At 37.4% G+C, this 23,826-nt stretch overlaps 3 protein-coding genes across 6 annotated transcripts; 2 read left to right on the plus strand and 1 right to left on the minus strand.

Annotated features, from left to right (window-relative positions):
* Positions 1 to 375: 375 nt before the first annotated feature.
* On the minus strand, positions 376 to 4,459 carry LOC112186078 (probable WRKY transcription factor 32). Of its 3 annotated transcripts, none has more exons than XM_024324440.2 (5): positions 4,084 to 4,459; positions 3,901 to 3,944; positions 2,391 to 3,091; positions 2,124 to 2,282; positions 376 to 1,112 (listed from the first exon to the last, which is right to left on the minus strand). In XM_024324440.2, exons 1-5 carry the CDS (start codon positions 4,304 to 4,306, stop codon positions 641 to 643), a joined length of 1,599 nt encoding a protein of 532 aa, XP_024180208.1. In that variant the 5' UTR covers positions 4,307 to 4,459; the 3' UTR covers positions 376 to 640. The 3 variants fall into 3 exon arrangements, with proteins under 3 accessions (XP_024180208.1, XP_024180207.1, XP_024180206.1); XM_024324439.2 differs by having other exon boundaries at positions 3,901 to 3,953; XM_024324438.2 differs by having other exon boundaries at positions 3,901 to 3,980.
* A 9,740-nt stretch (positions 4,460 to 14,199) lies between these two features.
* On the plus strand, positions 14,200 to 20,165 carry LOC112187809 (DNA (cytosine-5)-methyltransferase CMT3). Its single transcript, XM_024326755.2, has 21 exons — positions 14,200 to 14,779; positions 14,868 to 14,890; positions 14,992 to 15,082; positions 15,284 to 15,391; positions 15,492 to 15,608; positions 15,698 to 15,797; positions 15,934 to 16,148; positions 16,466 to 16,531; positions 16,970 to 17,233; positions 17,558 to 17,616; positions 17,714 to 17,780; positions 17,894 to 18,223; positions 18,317 to 18,385; positions 18,497 to 18,583; positions 18,677 to 18,764; positions 18,947 to 19,059; positions 19,157 to 19,261; positions 19,370 to 19,413; positions 19,502 to 19,571; positions 19,649 to 19,752; positions 19,846 to 20,165. The coding sequence occupies exons 1-21, from the start codon at positions 14,318 to 14,320 to the stop codon at positions 20,006 to 20,008; spliced, it is 2,745 nt and encodes a 914-aa protein (XP_024182523.1). The 5' UTR covers positions 14,200 to 14,317; the 3' UTR covers positions 20,009 to 20,165.
* A 541-nt stretch (positions 20,166 to 20,706) lies between these two features.
* LOC112187053 (probable purine permease 5) lies at positions 20,707 to 23,727 on the plus strand. 2 transcript variants are annotated; one of them, XM_024325680.2, is made up of 2 exons: positions 20,707 to 20,872; positions 22,505 to 23,727. In XM_024325680.2, exons 1-2 carry the CDS (start codon positions 20,851 to 20,853, stop codon positions 23,572 to 23,574), a joined length of 1,092 nt encoding a protein of 363 aa, XP_024181448.1. In that variant the 5' UTR covers positions 20,707 to 20,850; the 3' UTR covers positions 23,575 to 23,727. The 2 variants fall into 2 exon arrangements, with proteins under 2 accessions (XP_024181448.1, XP_024181450.1); XM_024325682.2 differs by having other exon boundaries at positions 20,863 to 20,998.
* Positions 23,728 to 23,826: the final 99 nt, after the last annotated feature.

A 23,826-nucleotide genomic window follows, 5' to 3' on the forward strand; every position in this document is an offset into this window, starting at 1 on the left:
AGTTACTTAAACTTCTGATGTGCTGGACCGACAGCCACAACTTATACTGAAAGGTCTATTGGCTTTAAATGGATTGCTGATAATGAAGGATCTGTGCACAATGTCTCCATGTTCCCTTGGGACAGTTGATGCAGACTCCCGATTAGTAGACAAGTTTTCAGTGTGTGCTCAACAACATCACCATCAAAAATGTGGGGACATGAAGTATGGATCTAGATGCCGACTGTCTAGGAAGCCTTCTGGCTTCTGGACCAAAAGCTTCTTTTTTCAAAGTAATCGTACCAAATTGGGCAAGAAACAGTAGCTTACCCCAGAAAGCTACATAAAATTAAGCTTCAAAACTTAAATGTATTCATGCTCTCAATAAAAATTTTGAAATAGAAAAGATGCCTCGCATTTCTTTAGTGCTTCATTACCATTAGCCTACTCAAATAAAAGATTCTAGGACATACAATACTAGATATACACAACTGCGCACTATAAACAACACCTAAAAGGTGGAGGGAAAAAAAAAGAAATAATCAAACCTGCCAATGTGATGCTTAATCTTAACATAAATACACCTGCCTGTTTTTTCCTAAGAAAAGCTGATTGATGATCTTCTCAAGTCTTGACTAGTCCTCGGGGACTAAAAGAACTTTCAACAGGGCTTGATTTCAAATCCAATGCTCAGAAGAGTTCGAGCTGATTCCATTGCCTTTTCACCACCAAGTTCTAAGGTCTCACCAGTCAATTCTCCACCCTTGTCTACTGACCACTGGGTTGAAGATTGGTGTGCTCCCTTGTCCACTGACCGCTGCATCGAAGATTGGTGAGCTCCCTTGTCCACTAACCGCTGGGTCGAAGATTGGTGAGCTCCCTTGTCCACTGACCACTGGGTCGAAGATTGGTGTCCTTCAGTATCAGTTTTCACAATCTGCAAATTGTTCATGGAAGCAGGAGCAGCCGCGGCAACAAGTGGAGCACTCGGAGGGCCATGCCGCTTCTTTGGAACAGGCATGTCATGGTCATGTATCCCCTTGTATGTTATTATGACGGCACTTGTGTTATCTACGGCTGTTTCAATGTGCTTCCGGACAGGGCATCCAGCAGAAGTGCATCTATAGTAGTTCCTAAGAAAAACATATAAGCAAATTGATCAAGACAAAAGTAAAAGTTTGCACCTGGATATTAAGGATTCAGCAGATTATATAGTAAAAAGCAGTCATTTATGCAAACAGAATGGTAAACTGAGCTAGTGGTTGGCTTCTTAAGTAGACCACCAATTTTCAAGGGAGTTGCCTAGTCTAAAGGCAGCTGCATTATACACTCCCTGAAAATGATCCTATATCATTATTCAGCAGGTAAGACAATCCATTAGATGATCATCAAGTACTACCTAACAGCTGACATATATAATGAAGCAGAGGTCCCAGTCACATAAAGCTAAAATTGATTTATGAGGAACTCTATGTTAGACTATCTCAGAGAACTCCTCTCTTCTTTAAGTCTCTGTTAATTGATTTTCCAAATCTACTCTTTTATGATTACTACTTTGAAATAGAAGCAAGTGCAACTGATGAAAGGGTAGAGATTTTGGAAGTGCAAGGAATGGAATCATATAAAAACTATTAAAAGATAAAAGTGCAAGTGGAGAAAGAGAATTGCCAAGATCACTCCCCTATCAGATCCCAAAAAGATAAAATTAAAACCACAGAGAGAATATCAGAGGTCAATTCTAATTATAAAGCTCCAAACATTATGTGGTAACTGTTTTTTGATTACTATCAGTAGATACCTAGCAAAATGGCAGAGTAGGGATAACCCAACAGTCAAAATATAAAACAAGACATCCTTTGCAGCTTTTGTGTTACCCTTGGATCTGGAAGACTGGAATCGCAAATGAACGAAAGAGGAAATAGTTAATATTGCTTAAGAAACAAGAGCGAGACAGAACAGTTAAATTATACTGTTGGAATCCAGAACTGAGGCTCCTATCATCATTGACATTTTCATTTCAATTGCATTTTTCACTGCATCAAGGTGTTTTTAGGTAAATATGTTTCACAAAGTATAGAGAATGCATTCAAAAATATGTCAAACAAAAAGAACAAAAGAAAACAAATGATAGAACTGGCATGCACCTGGGATGGGGGTTTCCCTTCACCATCTTCTGTCCATACTTGCGCCACCTATATCCATCACCTGATATTCCCACATCCCCCGCTGCATGCACTACAAACTTAGGTTTCTTGCCAGGTTTCAAGAGAGAATCTGAATATTCTGAGTTACTTTTCTTCAATCTAGATATAAAAAGGAGAAACTATTAAAAACAACTATCACCTCTCCTCCTTTAAATATGGGTTACAAAATTATAAGAGAGGGGGGGAAGTAGAGTTTGAAAAACTTGCCTTCTTTTGGATTCTGGTTCATTGATATGCTCCTCCTTGATCATAACGTCACCATTACCATCAGAGTCATTTGAGTTCTGTCGTTTTCTTTCAGGAATTGGGTTTTCTTGTATAGGTTCTTTCGAAGTCGTAGGCAGCTCTGAATCATTCAGTATTTCGCAGGGATATTCTATAACAGTATTGCCCACGCACTCAGCAGAAGATGCAACCTTGATTTCCCTTGTGCAGTTACTCCTCCGAGGGGGATCATGAGTATGTTGGCTTTTGTAAACAATTTCGGTTATATGGCCTGAAATATTGCAGCATTCAATCTTTTTGACAGAACACTCAGAAAATGTGCACCTGTAATAACTTCGCGAACCTGGAGGACACTTCACTTGCTTCTGGCCATATTTTCGCCAGTTGTAACCATCTGAAGCAGATGTTTTTACAAGAGGAACAGGCGATATAGACTTAAAGTCAGAAGAAATTTGTTTGTCCTCCTCAGGCGTACATAAACCATTGACCTTCTGCAATGACAGTCTTTGTTCTGGAAGAATTGGGCTTGGAGCGGGTGAAATGGATTGAGTAACAGAAGTTGGTGACAGTTCTGACAAAGAAGTTGGATAAGTACTCAACTGTTGCAGATTTTGTATCTGACCCTGAGCAGGCTGGTTCGGTGCTGCTGCCAAAACTTCCTGGTGGCTTATCCCAAGTGGCTCCTTTAAAAGAAAGAATAGTTATATTCATGGAATGATGATAAATATATAACATAATATACAACGACCAAATGTAAGGGGGCCTAGCCTCGAATCAGCTCCAGCCCCCTTTTAAATAACACAAACTATGCAAAGAACCAGATATTGGACCAATTTAATAGGTAAACACTAGCTTGCAGTTTATTAGATTTTCTGCTTCTTGTTTCTCAACTATAACTTTATGTCATATCACTCAAAAGAATCTCTTCAGTATGCAATTTAATATCTTATGCTTTTCTTATATTTCCTTCTTGTCATATCACCCAAAAGAATCTCTTCAGTATGTAAATTAATATCTTATGCTTTTCTTACATTTCCTTCTTTTGTTGCAATTAAGTTCAACAACAAATAGAATAATAACTTTCATTTACCACCACAAAGACTTATGTCATGGTATCTAAGCCTGTGAATAGAATACACCCCAACCCCCTTACCCCTCCCAAACTATTGCCGTGACGGGATCATAAGCAATAACAAGTCGAATTGCTGGAAGAATTTTGCTATTACCAACAATGCTTAAATTAACAAACATAACAGTAATCACAATCTTTTCTACTATCCCTGACTGGAGAATTAAACCTTTCCACCAGCATCTTGCACATGTGAATTCTATGATTTCCACCTCTCCGAAAAACAAAATTGCTCAAATATGCACACACCAATTCAAAATCGAATGCAAATAGGAATTTACAAACAATAAAAAAGAGAAAGCACCAACTCCCCCTTAGCTCCAGATCAAGAGCTCATAAACTAGACATGACATATCTTCTAACCTGAAATTGAGCTCCATCATTCGTCGCAGAGTTAACCCCAAAACCTGTGAGATCAACACCAAAAAAAACAACCGCCTTCTCTATAATCACACCATACACAAAAAAAAAATATATATCATCAAACAAAATCACAAAGCCCTCGCAAAACAAAACCATAGAAAGAAAAATAAATGAAAAACTAACCTGCACACTGATCCTTCTCAGTTAACTGAGGCACCGCTAGGGTTTCAAATCGCGCGTCTCTCGACTCCGCTCCAGAGCTTTGTAACTCCACAGAAGGAATTCCGCTTTGGTTTTCTTCTTCTTTGTCACTTTCATCTTCATCTTCTTCTTCTTCTTCGAATTCTTCATCATCTTCTTCCTCTCGGTTTTTCTTCAGAGCATCGGAGCTCTGGTGCTCGGCCATGTCCGATTATCAGTGAGAAAGAGTAAAGTTTAGAGAAACGGTTGGTGCTACTGGTTGTGGTGGGGGGGTTTTGGTTTTATAGTGTCCAGAGCAAAAAGCCCGAAAATTGGACCGAGAAATGTATTGGATTCTGTGCAACTGTTAACCGGAGAGATGTTTGTTTTTTTTTTTTTAAAGAGTGGGGTGGGGGATATATGTGTCTTTGACTGCCGTTGACTCAGGTGGTTTCCTTTTTTTCCTTTTTTTTTTGACGGTGTAACAGTAACCGTTTATATCTCCGTCTAAGCAGGTGCCGGAATCACCGTTCGCTTCACTGACTTGACGGTTTCATACAGATTGCCGTTTGGACTCGGACATCGAGACCCCATTTCTCTGTACCATTTTCAATAATTTAGTGGTTTTTAATTCATTTTAAAAAATTATAAATGATTTGGTATGTTGAGATTCCAAAGTGGGCATTTTAAGGTGGTGTTTTTTTCGTCGATTACATGTTACAAAAAATATATATATCCAACATGTGCTTCTCCAAAAGTCTAATAGTTGGCTGGGCTCAAGGCATCAATGCTACGTTTGAGAAAGCTTATAAGCTGCTTCAATTTAAAGATCGTAGCTCGACAGTAACATGTTTGGTAAAATTGAAAATATCTTTTTTTTTTTTAAGTTTAAGCTTTTTTAAAGCTAAAATTTAAAGCTAAAAGCAAAAGCTCACTCAACCTAACTTATGAAAGCAGCTTATTTTGTATTGTAGCACTTTTAGTTTCAAGTTAAGAAACACATTAAGCACTTTTAAAAATCTAATTTATCAAACACTATTTTGTTTTACTTAACAACCGCTTATTCTCATATCACAATATAAGCCAACTTATCTTATAAGCATATTCGTACCAAACTGGCCCAATGAGGGTCATGTGCCGGTGGGTCTTTCCTCATTGTGAGAGGTAGTGTGGTATATGGAAGTTTGTATCGACGAATTTCTCAAATATGAGATTATCATGTAAGTTGTGAGTTGAACGCTCTACTTGACATAGTGTCTTGCCGTTTAAATTTGTCTTATCTTGAACCTTAATGACCTGATTTTAATGTGATATAAGCTATTTTGGTGGAACGAGATCCGCCAATTTGAACATGTCACTTGACACAGTGTATGGTTACTTAAAATTTTCTCATCCTTACCCCAACGACCTAATCCTACTATGATATAAGCTATTTTGGTGGGTTCATCGGTCGGTTATGAGACGGTGGAACGAGACCTGCCCATTTGAATATGCTTCTTGACACGATGTTCAGTCACTTAAAATTTTATAAATCCTTACTCTAACGGCCTAATCCTGTGATATAAGCTGTTTTGGTGACTTTATTAGTCAATCACAAGTTGGTGAAACCGACCCGCCTATGGTTTGAGGTGACGTCGAGAGTTCAAAACTTGAAATCAAAGGCTTTAAAATACGCCAAATGGCCATGACTCAGTATCTAATTACTTTCATTGTTTCGGTGAGAGATCGCATTGTGTACTTCGATTTTAAGGGCGATTTCTATCACCTCCCCAACCAATAGCTCGTCCTTGTCATGCTTTTAAAATGATGTTCTCTCTATTGCACTTAATGATGCAGATTGTCTTTCAACAATAGATTTTATTGCGTAGTTCTAGCGATTCGATGCACACTTTCATTATGGCTTTTTGTCTGTTTTTTTGTATTATTTTAAAACGACATTCATTGTGGCTAATTAATAGATGGTCATACATTGATATTCAATAGAAAAAAAAAACAATAAAAAAAAAAAGTAAATTTTTGGAGTCCTCAAGTTAATAGAAGGATAAATTATTATATAATTAGTGAACTACGTGTTAATAGTCCAGGCTAGTTTAATGATTCATTTGGATAGAGTCTTTATTTGTTTGTTTTATTATTATTATTTTTTTTTTTAAGAAAAACGACAATCTGCATTAAATAATAATGAGGAGTACATAGAGTGATGTCGAAATGCATCGAAAGTAAAACATTAACAAAATGAGATGAATAGGCGCATCTAAATTGAACGATAAATTGAACAAGACCCATAAGGCATCAAATACTTTGCATAAGTATTTTGAGCATTGAAATTTGCAGGAATAAACGTAACCGAAACTATAATTGATGACATGACCGTCTGGGAGAGACGATTTGCGCACCCATAGATCGAAGACAACCAAGGGTGTCAAAAACTTGGACATTAGCAATCGAACTCTGACGAAACAAGAATCATGAACAAGGGACCCAAAGCGAAAAACTACAGTACGTGGGCCGAAGCCCATAATCAATAGAGGCCCCAAGTCCAGCTTACATACCTACCTGGATCCTATCTTCGTATCCGGAAATGACTCGAAGCCAGTATCCAACACCAAACTAGACCACGAGCAACACTTCATGACATCACCGCCGCTGCAATACAAATACCATGCCTGCATCGGCAAATCCAAATCTTAAGTGGAGACTTGAGCCACCACAACACTACCCTGCATGCATGAGAGCAACCTTGCAGATACCCACGTCATCGTGGGAAAAGCTACAACAATCACGACATCAGCGATTACATGGGAAGAGATCCAACTAGGATCCCGTACAAGTCATCCCATGAAATCGAGCACTGAAGGACGAAGTTAGAATTTTAGAATAGGTTGGGCTAATTAATATATTTTAGGATTAAATACTTGTTACTCCTCAAACTTTTTCCTGAAAAACGAGCCTTTTAAATTAAACTGAATAGTCCTTATTCTTTCTAATTCTCACATAACAAGTCCACAACATGTCCAAAATGACTATTATACCCCTCACTTCCTTTTATATATATATATATATATTTATTTATTTCTCTCTCTCTCTCTCTCTCTCTCTCTCTCTCTCTCTTTTTAATCCCTTTTTTATTTACTCTCTCTCCCTCTCTCCAAGCTGCTCCTGAAGTTGGCTCCACCCCAACCTCCCTAACTCGACTTGCAACCCAGGATTGAAGATCAGGGAAAAAAAAAAAAGTCTACGTCGGAAAGTGCGGCTTCCAGCCGCCACTCAAAACACCACCACCACCAAATGAAAGACAGGTCGACGGCGACTCAACCCCAAGTAGGATCGATGCATGGCATATATCCCAGCCTCCACAAGCTCACCTCAAATCTTCGATGCCTCTGCTCTCCGGTTTTCTTCGACTTTCAGTCATCGCCTTGCCGCTGTCACCATCACTCGACCCAGCAAACATTAGCCATTCTACCTTTAAATTCTCACCAGCCATCGACGCTAGACAACATCGCACGCGCCTCCACTGGTGTTGAACCCCCCTCCGATCCACCATGAACTTTGACTGTAGAATCCTTTCGTCTCGTGTCCTTGAATTCTGGACTTGGAGGAAACAATGAGATTCTGTTGGAAAAAAGCTATGGTTGTGTTCTCTGTTGAGCTCCGATCCAAGGCCGAGAGTGGCTCCGGCGAGAGAGAGAGAGTTGAGAGAGTTTTAGAGATTTTGTTTTCAGGAAAAAGGGGGGGGGGAGAGAAAGAGAGAGAGATAGTATAAAAAAAAAAAAGGAGAGAAAAATTAAAAAAATAGAGAAAAAATAAAAATAAAAAGAGGAAGTAAGGGGTATAATAGTCACTTTAGATCATTTTAGACCTATTGTGTGAGATTAGAGAGAATAAGGACTAAATTGTTTAATGTAAAAAGTGAGGAACCGAACTATTTTCTATAGCAAAATACAGGGAGTAACAAGTATTTAATCATATATTTTAATAAGGGTCCTTGACCCAAAGCACCAAAATATGCAAAAATTATCCCACTTACCCTAGCAACAGATTTTTCTTTCCACTTACCAATTTTAACAGAAAATGACAATTTTGCCCTCAATCCAATTAAAATATTACAATTATGCCACTGCGTCCTCTCCCTCTCCCTCTCCAGTGCGACCCCGTCGCAGTTCCTTCTCCGATCACTCTCTCTCTCTCTCTCTCTCTCTCTCTCTCTCTCTCTCTCTCTCTCTCTCTCTCGGTCCTTGTTCACGCCGACGTCAGAGGTCTGGTAGGTTCGAGGCGGCCGGAGTCAAGGAGCGACGATGAAGCTGCATGAAGACTACCTGGTACGCGATCTCGGAGTCACAAATCCGAGGCACCGACGCCTGCTTTTGACTTGGGTGCCCAGCCGAAACTCGAGCTCTCCTCCAGAAACCTCCAGATCTGGATCTTCTGTTGACTCTTTGTCGGAGATGAAGACCGGATCCCTCTGCAATTTTCTTTTTCCGTCTGAGATCGACCGCTTCTTCCTTCTTTTTTTTTTGGACAACATTCTTTTTTTTTTAATAGATAACATGAGGCAGGGGCCTATAATCAAAGAAAAAAGAAAAAAAAATGTTTTATTTGGGGGCAATAGACGTTTTGAATTGATGTAATCTCTGCGTTTTTTTTCTTTAATGGAAGTTTTATTTGTTTAATGTAGAAAAATTAGTTTTCATTCCGGCAATCGAAAGTTGCATTGGGGGGCAATAGACGTCTATTGGGGGCAATAGACTATTGGAGGCAATAGACATCTATTGGGGGCCAATATACATCTATTGGGGGCAATAGAGGTCTATTGCCCCTCCATTGGGGAGCAATAGACGTTTATTGGGGTAATAAACATGTCTGACGGTCGGTGACGGGCTCCGGCGAAGTCTCCTATGGTTTCTCTCTCTTCCATTTTCTCTCTCTCTCTAAGTAACAAAAGGGTGAGGGGTAAAATGGTATTAAAAAAAAATGTAAAACAAAAAAAAAATCTTAATGGGGTATTAGGGAAAACTCCCTTAGAGTGTATTGGGTAAGAGAGAATTAATAAAACTTAATGGGGTACGTGGGAAAAAAATCCCTAAAAATGAGGTAAATGGACAAAAACTCTTTTAATAACATATAGGCTAAGTTTAAAAATTTGGGATAAGCTACTTTTTAATATTTAATTTTCAAACTAAAATTAAGTTATAAATTAATATTTTTTATTTTATTTTTATATATATATTTTTTAATAATGTGGGGTGGGCTATAACCCAACGCAGCCCATGTGTAGCTACGCCCTTGCGAGCATCGTTGCAATTTTATTAGCTAAAAAACCAGCACTGCAACTCCACTGTAAAGGATTTCAGTAAATCCGCGAGATGTTTTCGTTGACAAACGACAAACTCCATAGATGAAAGGGGACCTCCACTATTTGTCTAAGCCGCGAAGCGATACCAAGAGAGACGGGTGCTGAAGCCACACCCGTTGTGCTCGACCGTCTCGACACCAGGCTTGGTGACGCTGAGAACGCCACAAGAGTTATCACATACTAAAGCCATTTTAAGACTTCTAATTGTAGAAGAGATTCTTTGTTGATCCTTCTAAATAGTATAATTCTATTGTTCTGTTGTCACTTACACACCTGTACATCTCACTACGTGACAATGCCATATCCCACAAGATAGTTTGAAATTATATAATGATTAGTCCAACACTCACAGACAAATAAAAGATAAACTAAAAGTCGAAGAAGTCGACTCAAAATAATATATACTAGTCACTAATATCTATGATTACAAATTTTTATTCAAAACTTTAAACTTTTTTTTTCATCTTGTAAAGAGAATCAAAGGGTTTCAATTCAAAAACTTTAAACTAGAATTAGAAAAAAGTTGACAACTAACTGCAACAATAAATACATAACTTCCATGAAACTAGTATGCAGTCACATGCTCTGCATATGTACGAATTTTTTTTTTTTTTTTAAAAGGTGGGTAGTTATTGCAGAAAAAGTAGATTTACTGGTAGTTATTGCAGAGAGAAAATAGTGGGAGAGAAAAGTGGGGGTTGTGGAATCATTTCTTTTTAATTTTCTTAATAAAAATCTATTTTATAATTGTCTTATTTATCCTTCTGATTTAATTTATTCTTAAAGTTTTTAATTTTTTCAGGGTTAAATCTGTCAAAATTTTCAATTTTAGCTAACAAAGCCTCTTCTCTTAATAATAGTATAGATAAGGATGATTACTTGCTGAAATAAGTGAGTATACGTCATGTCTATACATTCTTTATGAGTATTAGATAAAACATAATTAATAATTCCAATACATAACTTTTTATGTATACTAACAGAAAAATGAACCTATATTGATACCCGTTTATGAATTATCCAGAGTCCAATTCAATATGACTAAAGAACTCAGCGAAAGTGTCCTTTTCTTTCTCATACTAATTATTTATAACAAATTACATATAAGTTATTGACAAAAGATAACTTAACAAATACATCATCTAAAGATTGAATTAAACATATAAGGACTAAATCTTACAAATAAGGACAATGTGCTCTCCACTTGCCACATGTCATGAGTTAATTTACCTTTTTATCCTTATCTACTTCTTTTGACTTCTAATCCCTTTATAAGGTTAAATATTACAAATAAGGACAATCTGCTCTCCACTTGCCACATGTCATGAATTAATTTACTTTTTTACCCTCAACTACTTTTTTTTACTTTTTTTTTACTTCTAATTCCTTTTATGTTACTTTTTTTTATTTTTTAGAATAATGACTTTATATTACTTTTTTTTATGTTACTTTTTTTCGTAACTTAGCTTTATCGATATTTTAAACTCTCCAAAATATCTTCAAAACTAGTTTTAGATACGAATATTTACCACATATATCAAAACTTCCATCAAATTTTCTAAATTTTAATTTAAGCAAAATATCCATTGAAATTTCCACAATTTTGAGGTACCAAAATTTTCTAAACTTCGTCTCACTAGTACATTTCCCAACACAAATCCCCTCTTCTGGTAATGCACTCGTCATCGCGTAATCTTGCTACTACACTTGTACTCGTGTTCTGCTACTACACTCGTCATCGCCTAATCCTGCTACTGCACTTGTCATCACCTAATCCTGCTACTGCACTCATACTCGTCCAGTTCTGCTACTGCACTTGTCATTGCCTAATCTTGCTACTGCACTCGCTGCACTTGTACTCGTGTTCTGCTACTGCACTCGTCATCGCCTAATCCTGCTACTGCATCGCCTAATCCTGCTACTGCACTTGTCATCACCTAATCCTGCTACTGCACTCATACTCGTCCAGTTCTGCTACTGCACTTGTCATTGCCTAATCTTGCTACTGCACTCGCTGCACTTGTACTCGTGTTCTGTTACTGCACTCGTCATCGCCTAATCCTGCTACTGCATCGTCAAATCCTGCTACTGCATTTGTCATCACCTAATCCTGCTACTGCACTCATACTCGTCCAGTTCTGCTACTGCACTTGTATTCGTGTTCTGCTACTGCACTTGTACTCGTGTTCTGCTACTGCACTCGTCATCGCCTATTCCTGCTACTACACTTGTACTCGTGTTCTGCTACTGCACTCGTCATCGCCTACTCGTGGTCAGTAGCAGCTTCATTTGCAGTAGCAGTAGCAGGATTCTTTTTCTTCTTTATTGCTGAACGTGTCCTCGGTTCAGTAGTAGCTTCATTTGCAGTAGCAGGAGCATTAGTAGGATTCTTTTTGTTCTATATTGCTGAACGTGTCCTCGGTTCAGTAGCAGCTTCATTTGCAGTAGCAGGATTCTTTTTCTTCTTTATTGATGAACGTGTTTTTGGTTCAGTAGCAGCTTCATTTGCAGTAGCAGTAGCAGTAGCAATTAGATCTGTCAATCCATGAATGAAATTAAAAACATAGAAAATTGCATTATTCCCACAGCAATATTACCAACCAATAGCAAGATCACCATTTTGCACCTACACATAGTAGCATAAAGTTCATCAGATCATCTTGTCCATACACATAGTAGCATAAAGTTCATCAGATTGCATTAGACACTGCATGTGGTATCCAAGAGCTGAATAATAGTTTTTAGTTTGCCAAATGAAGTAGCAATTGGGATATTGGGTGCAAACATGCACAATGTTAAAACTAAAATCAGTGGAACTAAAATTAGCGGAAAGAATGTTAAAACTTCTTAACACACAACAAACAAATTACCTAACTTTATAAATCTCTCAGTCTCAGTAATAAAAACTGAAGAAATTGGTATCAACAATAGGAAATTCAAAAGGCCATAATATAAATCTTTGCCCCATCAAAGTTTTCCAACCATAGTACTATATCTTCCTGTCATATGATACATTTAAGAGTTATCAAACTCTTTCAAGAATATTCCATCATCTCTTTAAAACTAAACTTAAATATACTATTTTTCACCCTTACTGCAAATTTAAAGAACCTTAGGCTTTCAAGAAAACAGGGGAAAGAAGATTTTATCGGACAACCAGGAGTTCAAGCATAGTATCACTGACGCCCGAGTTACAAACAAGGTGGTACTTAGTGTTCTTACTCCTTGTTGGCAATAATATGTTCAGTTAGTCACTTTTCTGAACCTTGTGATCTAAACATTTTGGCATTCTCTTTTCGTTCCTTTTACATTTGTAGAGAACTAAATTGAATTTTGTCCACCAATGTGATGATACCAAATTATCAACACTAACTAGAGATTGACAAGCTTTTGTAGCCTACGGAACTACCAAAGGTATTGGTAGTACCATTGATCAACAGGGGACATGGAAATCACAAAATCAGTGGAACCAAAATTAGCAAGGGAATGTTAAAACTTCTTAACACACAACAACAAATTACCTAAATTTATACTCTTAACAAATTAACATCAATAATGAAAAAGTATAATTAATCAACCTTTCATATCACTATAAATTCAAATTAATTGGCTTTTATCTACAATAAACCACTAAACAAAGCGAAAGATGAGCCATAAGCTAACTGGAATAAGGAATTTCAGGTCAATGATCTCACAATTAACAATCATTCAGCACTGTACAATCCAATTTTCAACATCAAAACCAGAAAATACTGAAGCTTACTCGGTCTTTAGGCCGCCATTTCGAAACAAATCCGCTATCAGAAGGACCTGTAGGGACTCGCGCCTCGAACTCGTCGTGGCGAAGCTCACACAAGACAATGGTTTGGGGCAAGTACGCCATGCTTGTAGTGGTTGTACCCGTGGCATTCTCATAGCTACTACTCGCAGTCTCTGATTCCCTTCTCTGCGAGCTCACATCACCGTCGTTGTGGCTGGGATGGCCTGGCCTTGGCGCATGGAGTCTGACAGTTGCAACAACTCTTCGATTGAAGTAGATCAAGGGAGATCTGAGGGAGGAAGTGGTGGATCTGGCGGTGCCAGAAACCCTAGAAATTGGAGATCTCCGTGAAGATGAATTGGGGATTGAGAGAGCGAAACTAAGAAGGAATAAGGACGACAAGTATAGAATGCGTTCTCTCTCTCTCTCACACAGTGGCAATGCCCGTAAATTGTGATGAAACTCAAGCATTTTGGTCATTTTTTATTAAAATTAGGAGTCAGGCTTACATCATTTAGTTTTTGGGCCTGAACTCATGTCCTTATTTGTATAAATCTTTTTGAAAGTGAGTTTTATGTGTTTATATCTTTGGTCATGTGCTACTATGTAATTTTCTAAATTATTTATCTCTTTAATTAAATTTATTTTCGATCCACAACTTTTTAAATCTCTCATAACTAGAATTTTTAACGTATAATAAAATATTTGTTCATTTCCATTTTCCCCTAAATCACTGGTTGGTTTTTCACCACGTTCACTATTTTTGGAAAAAATAAAAAGGAAACAAAATTAGCCCAGGAAAAAAAAGGAAATAAATTTCGAGATATGAGCCAAAGCAGTGAAACACCCCCAACGTTCGAAAAACAATAAATTCCCAATACCAAAATTCAAATTTCAGTGAAAGTCGTACTTCCCGCCCACTCCTTCCCTCTCTCTCTTGAAGATAAACCCCTAGAAATTCACGGCCCCACCACACTATAAATCCCCCACGCCTTCACGCCTCACCTTCCCCACGCGCAGAACCCTCGAAATCAAACTCGATTCATTTCCCCTCTCTCCCTCTCTCTCTCCCCATAAATCCGTACCCCTTCTCCCTCCATCGCTTCGATTCTCATCTCTCAATGGCCACCAAGCGCAAGTCGAAGCGATCTCCGGCTTCTTCTTCCGCCGCGAAGAAGCTGAAGCAGGAGGAGAAGGATGTCTTTTTGCCGGAGAGTAGTGAAATCGAAACCGAAACCGAAACCTCAACGGCGACGAAGGCGAAGCCGAAGCGATCTAAGGCTGGATCTTCATCCGCATCTGCGAAGTTGAAGGAGCCGGCGGTGGAGGAAGAGTCGGTACTGGAGAGTACCGAAACGGCCGAGAAGGTTTCGGAGAGTAGCGAAACGGCTACAATGGAGGCGAGTGTGCCCAAGTCGAGGAAGTACAGTAAGAAGGAGAGTAAGGGGAGCGGTGGTTCTGAGGCTAATAATGTGGCTGATGAGGATGTGGTGATGTCTGAGGCTAGGTTTCTCGGTGAGCCGGTTGAACCGGAGGAGGCTCGCCGGAGATGGCCCCACCGATATGCTGCTCCTCCGACTCAGGTTAATTTCTGGATTTGTGAGCTTTGTAACCTTTTTTTTACAGGTTAATTTTTGAAATATATATTCATATTTTTGTTTATTATTTCAGAAGAAGGCAAACAACGCCAACGAGTAAGTACAATCGTTCTTTCTGCAATTGGTATTTTCAATTTTAATATCCATTTTCCTTGTTTGGCTTTTGATTGCTTACATTTTGCTATATGGTATTATAGTGATGAAGATTTTCTTGAGGGTGGTCGACACTTCACAAAGGCAGAGGTTGATGGATGTATCTATGATCTTTATGATGATGCACATGTAAAAGTGAGTTTGAAGAATTTTTGTTTGGTTTTCTATGAAATATTTGCGATATCAAGTGCTTGTGTACATGTATTTGTGCGAATGCAATTATGTATGTAAACTTGTATAGGAAGAATGAATTTCAATGTTTATCAGAAACATTGCGTTCTGTTTTGTTTTTCAAGTCATTATCTGACAAGCTATTGCATTCATTTGTTTGTTTAGGCTGGCAAAGGAGAACAACCTTACATTTGTAAAATTATAGAGATGTTTGAGGCAGTTGATGGGCTACCCTATTTTACTGCTCAGTGGTTCTACAGAGCGAAAGATACTGTAAGAAATACCAATAAAGCAATCTCTTTATGGTTCTCCACTTCTTCAATTACCCAGTTGATATTTGTTTATGTGGAATATGTTACTCTCTTTTTTTCAGGTCATAGAAGGTTGCTTCGATATTGATTCAAGGCGTGTATTTTATTCAGATGTTACAAATTACAATGAGTTGGAATGTCTTCTTGGGAAACTGGATATTGCGAGATTTGGTTTAGATGTATGGTTACAGTTTTAACATTCATTCATTTTTCTTTTACTCATATAAATGCATGTCCAGTAATTTAATTACGTCTTTTTTGTTCGTAGATTGACCCTGATGTAAAGTGCAAACTGATTGAGAGCTGTACCTATTATTGCGACACTAAATATCTGTTGCCTTATTCCACCTTTGTCAACTTCCCACCTGGTAATTTTTTTTTTCAATTTTCAAGAAGTTTTTTTTTTTGTTACTTAATTTTGGTAATAATCAATTTCCACCAATATCTGTGTTCACAAGGATACCTATGATGATCCTTTTTTGTTTTGTGGTTTTGAACTTGCAGAAAATGTGCAGGCTGGAAGTGATAACTCATCAACAATTTCCAGTGAGATTGACATTAGCTGTTCTCGTGCGGTTAACTCGGAACTTGAAAAAACTTCCACAGTTGTGGAGCAAGGCAAACCAGAAGCAACTGTACTTGACTTGTATTCTGGTTGTGGAGGGATGTCTACTGGCCTATGCCTTGGGGCAAACTCGGCAAACTTAAATCTTGTTACGGTAAGGTTTATTTGCTTGATATATGTATATTCTTTTTCTTCTCTTATTTGGTTGTATATATGTTGAATAAGGCACAAATTACTTGGATGAAAAGAAATGTAGATGGTTAAAGGTTTGTTGCAACAGTGGTTCCTTAATCATGTATGAAGTGATGTCTAATTATCTTCTTATCTCACTGCCCTTAAGACCTTATGAGTTCCCACAGTGTTCCCCTTTCTTTTATCCTTTTTTGACACTAATTTGTTGTTCAGCAATACGTTTAATATGGTCTAACCCAATTGGTTCTTTTATTATGTTTTCTTGTTTATATCTTATAGAGATGGGCTGTGGATCTGAATGAACATGCTATAAAAAGTCTGAAGATAAACCATGAAGAAACTGAGGTATGTGTTAATAGCTCAGTTATGTTTTTTTGTTTTATATATATATATATATATATATATATATATATAATAAAATGTGTGGACCTGCATATATTAAAATGTGTGGATTTCCTTGAATAGACTCACTTTTTGATTGTATTTCGGCATATCGACCGTTCAATTTTTAGGTTCTAATGTATAGACTATTTCTGGAAATTTTCAGCCAAATTGATGATTGTTAAGGTATTGAATTAGATTAAATCAATGAACAAACTGAATCTGTCCAACTTGAACTGTTTGTGTTCATAATTGTAAATCCCAGTTTTGAATGCCTTAATGATTATCAATTTGGCTGAAAATTTGTAGAGATGATCTATTCATATATACACACACACGTCAGTTCCTTTAGTTTTCCATGCTTTCTTGTCTAATTCATCTCTAAATCTCATTTCATTTTAGGTTCGGGTAGAATCTGCGGATGATTTTCTCTCATTGCTGAAAAAGTGGAAGGGACTTTGTGTTCATTTTAAAGTGGTTAAACCTGATGGTTCAGAAACACCGTTCAGTGTATTCACAACAAAAGATGCTAAAGAGGAAGAGGAGGATGTGGAGGCAGAGGATGATGATGATGATGCAGAATCTGAAGTTTATGAAGTTGAAAAAATACTTGGTATACGTTATGGAAAAGCCAAAAATGGAGAAGAGAAGGAATTGTTGTTTAAGGTATCAAACTACCAATTTCAAGGCCCAGCAAAAGTTTTTTGAACTATGTTTTGTAGCATGTCTGAGATTTGTTTGTACTAAATTAGAAACTAAAATTGTTAATCTTTATCATAGTTAATGAGGTACTTACTATACAACAATGAAGCTAAAATGTGTTCATTTGTTTGCTAGTGATCTTCTGAAACAGTATAATCATGGTACATTTAAAAAAAAAAAAAAAGTCAAAGATTGTATTTTTTTTTCTTCCTTCTCAAATCATGATAAATGTCAACATGCACAAGTTATTTGTTACTAATGAAACCAGGTTTTATATTGGTGTTGTAGGTCAAATGGAAAGGATATGGAGCTGAGTATGATACTTGGGAGCCCCTAGATTTACTGACGTATGCTTTTGCACCATGATTGCTTCTTCTCTTTGTTTCTCATTTTTATTTTACTTTATAATTGTGTAGTGTTTTTGCTCATAACTCTATTGACCAGGGGTTGTGAGGAGAGCATACAGGAATTTGTTTCTCATGTATACCAGTCCAAACTGTTGCCATTACCTGTAAGTTTTAATTCTTGTATTCCATCTTCAACTGGTTATAGTTTTCTATTACAAATCATTATGATTTAGCTTGGTGTAATATATTTTCTGAGCATTTTATCCTTATTATATAGGGTGATGTGGATGTTGTATGTGGTGGTCCTCCATGCCAAGGAATTAGTGGTTTCAATAGGTTCAGGAACTCTGAAAGTCCATTAGATGACGAGAAGAACAAGCAATTGGCTGTCTTCATGGACATAGTAGATTATCTAAAGCCCAAGTATGTGCTGATGGAAAATGTAGTGGATCTTTTGAAATTTGCTGATGGGTTTTTAGGACGGTATGCTTTGGGGAGGTTAGTTGGAATGAACTACCAAGCAAGGATGGGTATGATGTGCGCAGGTGCATATGGTCTACCTCAATTCCGTATGCGGGTATTTTATTGGGGGGCCCTTCCTACTGAGGTATTTTTACTATTACAAATATAAATATAAATATATATCTTACAATTCTGCTAGTCTAATCTTATGGAATAAATTTCTTTTTGACTCTCGCAGAGGTTGCCTCAATTCCCACTGCCAACCCATGATGTAGTGTTTAGGGGTCAGATTCCTACTAAATGGGAGGTATAAATTTACGTAGTTGTTAAGGTTAAACTTCCAATTGATTTTTTCATACCAAATTTTTATATTAAGTTTGATAATGGTTCTGCCTTTAAATTTTGTGGAACATTGCAGCAAAACTGTGTTGCTTACAATGAAGGCCATGATCATACATTGGGAAGAAAGCTTTTGTTGGAGGATGCACTCTCAGATCTTCCCGAGGTAAACTGTTCTGCTATTTGCCTAGTTTCTGTTTTCTAATAACAGTGAACATTTTTTTGTATTGTTACCTCAACTATTCTGTCATTTATTTAGGTTGGAAACAATGAAAACCGTGACGTAATGCCTTATGGAAAGCAACCTCAGACAGAGTTTCAGAAATTTATTCGGCTTAGCAAAGACGGTAATGATGCATTAGCTTTGACATCACTGATTCTTAGGTCTTTTACTGTATGCTATAAAATAATCCGGGAGTTTAATTACACTATCTTATTCTAAATTTGGGATAAAAATTCAACTAACTGCTCTCATTAATGTTTTTTTTTTTTTTGGACAGAAAATAATAGTATTTGTTTCTTGATGCAGGTTTTCTAGGGACTTCAAAGAAGTTGCACTCAAATGAGATGCTTTATGATCACCGCCCTCTGAAATTGAATGCTGATGATCATGAACGTGTTTGTCGTGTCCCTAAGGAAAAGGTTTGTTTTTTTTTTCTTTACTAATTGCATGACCACTTCTTTTCTATCATCCCAGGAATTTGATTCTAACTTTTAAAACTAACATTTTTCTGATTAGGGTGCGAACTTTAGGAATCTACCTGGGGTTCTTGTTGGTGCTGATAATAAAGTAATGTGGGATCCAGAAGTAGAGAGGGTTTTATTAAAATCTGGGAAACCTTTGGTAAGCAGAATATATTCGTGTGTGTATATATATGCAGTTCTCGAAAACTTTTGATTCTATATTTTGGTTGTGACTTTATTGTTTAAATGACATGACTTGGAACATTAGGTCCCTGATTATGCAATGTCATTTGTGAAAGGACATTCATCAAAGTAAGCATGATTCTTTTCATTTGTACTTTTTTCTTTTTTCTTTAATAAGTTGGATTGAATGTCCTCTATTCTTTGTTTAATATTGTAGACCTTTTGGACGTTTATGGTGGGATGAGATTGTTTCCACAGTTGTTACCCGGGCGGAGCCGCATAATCAGGTACATTTGATTTGTTTAAAAAACAAATGAATAAGATACTTGATGTTTGGGGGTCTTTAACAGATCTTTATTGGCAGGCAATTTTGCATCCTCAACAAGATCGGGTATTGACAGTTCGTGAAAATGCAAGACTACAAGGATTTCCTGACTACTACCAGCTTTCTGGCCCAATCAAAGAGAGGTATTTCTATTATGGTAGTGTAATCTAGGTCTAGATCAATGGATAAGTGGAGGTTTCTTATCATATTTATCATATCTTTTGAAATTGTTACAGATATATGCAAATTGGAAATGCTGTAGCTGTTCCTGTTTCACGTGCACTGGGTTACACATTAGGTTTGGCATATAAGGGTTCTGCTGGTGAGGATTCTTTGTTTGAGCTGCCCAAAGAAATGCATTTGCCTAACGGATGTTTTGAAGATGGAGATTATGTTTGAGGCTGAACCTTTTTCTTCAGCTATAAAGTTTCAAAGATTCTGTAACTGATTCTTTGTGCATCATCTTCAAATGATGCATATCTTTTGTGACTGTAATTGAAATTCTATCAGATACAATTTGATTCATGGTTGATTTATTCTATCAACATCATTTTAACGTAGAACAGCATATCACAGTTGGTCTCTAAGATATGCATCGATTATGGTTCAGACCATTGTGTGGTTTGACAAAATCCAGCTTTTCACTTGGTTCTAGATGCCAAATGTTTCTATGGCTATGAGGATTCCACGAAGCCAGCCTTTGGCTGTCTTTTCATTTCTTCTGTTTATCCGGTTCTTGCTTTTTCTTTGTTACAATTTTTCTTTTGTTTCTGGGAGTACAGGACAAATATTTCTAAAATCTTAAAAATTATGAGTATATTTTCTTTCCATCATATCTTTTAAGAAACAAGTCTCAACGTTGATGTATTGATAAATCATGATCACTTTTGAGTGTCTCCTCATATCTGGGGATATGGTCTTCCACTATCTGCTATCTCAGCATTTAACTTTAACTCGTTTGGCAAAGAATGTCTTAAAACTTAAAAAAAGAACGTATCTAGTTTGTTGTAGTAATTTCTTATAATAATAAAAAAAAAAAGAGTAAATTATGGTTACCTCCTAACTTATATAGGAGATTTTACCTGCAATCCAATCAAAGACCCAAATCTACCTAGCTCGAAATTCCGGAGTAACGCGTTTTACAAGAGTGGAGCCCTAGTGCATGGCCCCAGCTATTTGAATATCTTGGCCACTCTGCTGACCTCAAAATCACCTTCACCAGTTCTGCCTACCTTAATCTAATGCAGCCGCTGCTCGAGTCAGGTTTGTCTTTTGACTCCTGAATCAATTTCAGTTACTATTGGTTGGTTTCTGTTTTTCTGGAATTCTGATCTTCATTGGTCGCCGGAAAATTTATAAAAGCAACTACAGAATTTCATCAAATTTGAGGTACTATGTTGTTTAAAATCTAGAGAAGCTGATTGGGTACTTGTTCTATGGAAACCACAACCCCTCTATTCTTTCTCTCATGTTCAATGCATTGTTTTTAAAGCTGTGAAGTGGTGAACTACTACCCACTTTACTCTTCATTGTAAGCTCTTAAGTTTTGGTTCCTTAAAAGCCCGAATCTTTCAACTCTATGCATATAGCCACAAATATAGAAATTAAGCTTATTTACTGGAGATTTGATTTAGTTCACTTTGAGTTTTGGGATTTCATTTCCTTTGCTTTGTTCCACTGATCTTATTTGGCTTGGTTCCCTTTCAACAATGATTCTTGAGCAGTAGATCAGTGAACTACCTACTTTCCACTCTATATGTCAAGTTCTTGTGTTTGTTCCTTAAAGCCCAAGTCTTTGAACTCTATGCATAGGCGTAAGCCTAGAAACTAGTTAAATTGTTGCACAGTTGGTTTAGTTCTTGGAGTTCAGACATTTTTATTTGGTTTGCTGTATTCCACTGATCTTACTGTGGATGCAGTTTCCTCTTGGTTCTGCTTCTTAGTTCTTCTTGTATGTCGTTTGGCTTCTGTGTTGGGATTCACGCAGCGGATTGGTCAACAAGATAAGATATTTCTTTATTATTGAGAATAATGAGAACAAAGTACAACCTGTATGACTCAAATTTATATCCCAAACCCGAAACCTTGAACCCTTCTAGCTCACACTCTTTTCACCGAGTAAAGATAACTCCCTTACAACATGTGAAAAACAGTACGAAAAAAAAGTGAAGTCTTGCTTTTCCTTCTTCTTTCAATGTTTCTACACCTACTTTGTCCATGCCAACATGTGAAAAACATGACATGAAGCTTACCCGTTCAATGTTTCTACACTTAATAAACAAACTATTACCAATATTCAAGCCACACTGTTGTTATTACTGCATGCATGTTCTTTATTCATTCTCTTATGCACTCAGAGAACAATAGTGCATAACTGTACGCTCGTTGCCTTAGTTTCAACCAAAGGCTGAACCTACCTAGCTATAGCTATATCTAGCTTCATCATACAATAAAAAGTTATTACACATGCATTTACCCTGTGCATATTGCAGCTTATTTCTTTCCATTCAATCAATGTGCTTATAGTCATAGTCCTCCATAGCATTAATTTGAGCCATGCTCCAACATATAGGTAATGATTTATCCCCCTTGAGCTGACTTTGATACTAAACATTGAAACTGTAACTGTGTTTCCTCCCTCTTGTTCTCCTTTTCTGTATTTGCTCCACCCTAATGTGTTCGATCTTACTGATTTACTGCATATACAATCACATTATGTATTGTTCCTCTTCACAGAAGAAAGAGAAAAGTGTATCTTTTCTGAAACCATGATTTTGCATTGTTCAAACTTAAAATCATCAGAGTGTTTGGATTTACTGTTCCCCAAATTGTTAACAATAATTGTATAAGCAAGTATATCATGGATAATATCTTACCATTGTTTATTCATATCAGGGGGGAGAATGGATGAGGATTCACCAAATCCTCCCGTTTCATTGCATGCCCGGATTTCAGCCCTTAAGACAATGGCTTGGGAAGAATACAAAAGCAAGCCAATCTCACATTGGATTCTTCTACTTCTAAGCAGTGCGGCAATGCTTGTAGCGTTTCCTGCATCTAGCCTTCTATCTCGTATCTATTTTGCCAATGGCGGCACTAGCAAGTGGATCATTTCATGGGTGGCTGTTGCAGGGTGGCCTCTGACTGCTTTGATCTTACTGCCTACATACTTCTTCTGCAAAACCTTTCCTACCCCTCTGAATTTAAAACTTACATTATCTTATGCTTTCCTAGGTTTCCTAAGTGCTGCTGACAATCTTATGTATGCATATGCATATGCATACCTCCCAGCATCTACTGCTTCTCTTCTTGCATCATCATCTCTTGTATTTTCTGCATTGTTTGGATATATACTGGTGAAGAACAAACTCAATGCTTCAATAGTAAATGCTATTGTGATCATTACTGCTGCTATGACCATCATTGCATTGGATTCTGATTCAGACAGATATGACTATGTCACTGAGAAGCAATACATTCTAGGTTTCGTGTGGGATATTTTGGGATCTGCTCTTCATGGGCTCATTTTTGCTCTCTCAGAGCTAGTTTTTGTGAAGCTACTTGGTAGAAGGTCCTTCCATGTTGTGCTGGAGCAACAACTCGGGGTTTCCCTATTTGCGTTTCTGTTTACCACGATCGGGGTCATTTGGAATAAGGATTTTCAGGGAATGGCATCTGAGGCAAGAAGTTTTGAGGGTGGTAAATCTTCTTATTACCTTGTTCTCATTTGGAGTACAATCACTTTCCAGTTGGGGGTGTTAGGAGCTACTGCTGTGCTTTTTCTGTCTTCCACCGTTCTCGCCGGTGTTCTCAATGCAGTAAGGGTACCACTCACAAGCATTGCAGCTGTGATATTGTTAAACGATCCCATGAGCGGCTTAAAGATCCTCTCTTTGATAGTTACATTTTGGGGATTTGGCTGCTACATCTATGGCAGCTCCTCTGGAAGCAGAGATCCTTCATAATAATATTATGTTGCTCATGGTGTTTGTTTGAAAGGGCATGGATTATGCACGTCTATTATCGTTTTATACACGAAACTGGTAAAATGTAGGTGTTGTACTACTTTTATGCACGTTTTGAAGAAGGTTAAAAACTTGAAATGCTTTCAACTTTAAGCGTTTTGAAGAGCTGCCATAAACATGGAAACGAGAGGGTTAAGCTACATAGCCACACGGATGGGTAACAGAAGCCTTTTGACGGCAATTTTCTGTGCT

The sequence above is a fragment of the Rosa chinensis genome, chromosome 2 (assembly GCF_002994745.2).
Source record: "Rosa chinensis cultivar Old Blush chromosome 2, RchiOBHm-V2, whole genome shotgun sequence".
NCBI lineage: Eukaryota > Viridiplantae > Streptophyta > Magnoliopsida > Rosales > Rosaceae > Rosa > Rosa chinensis.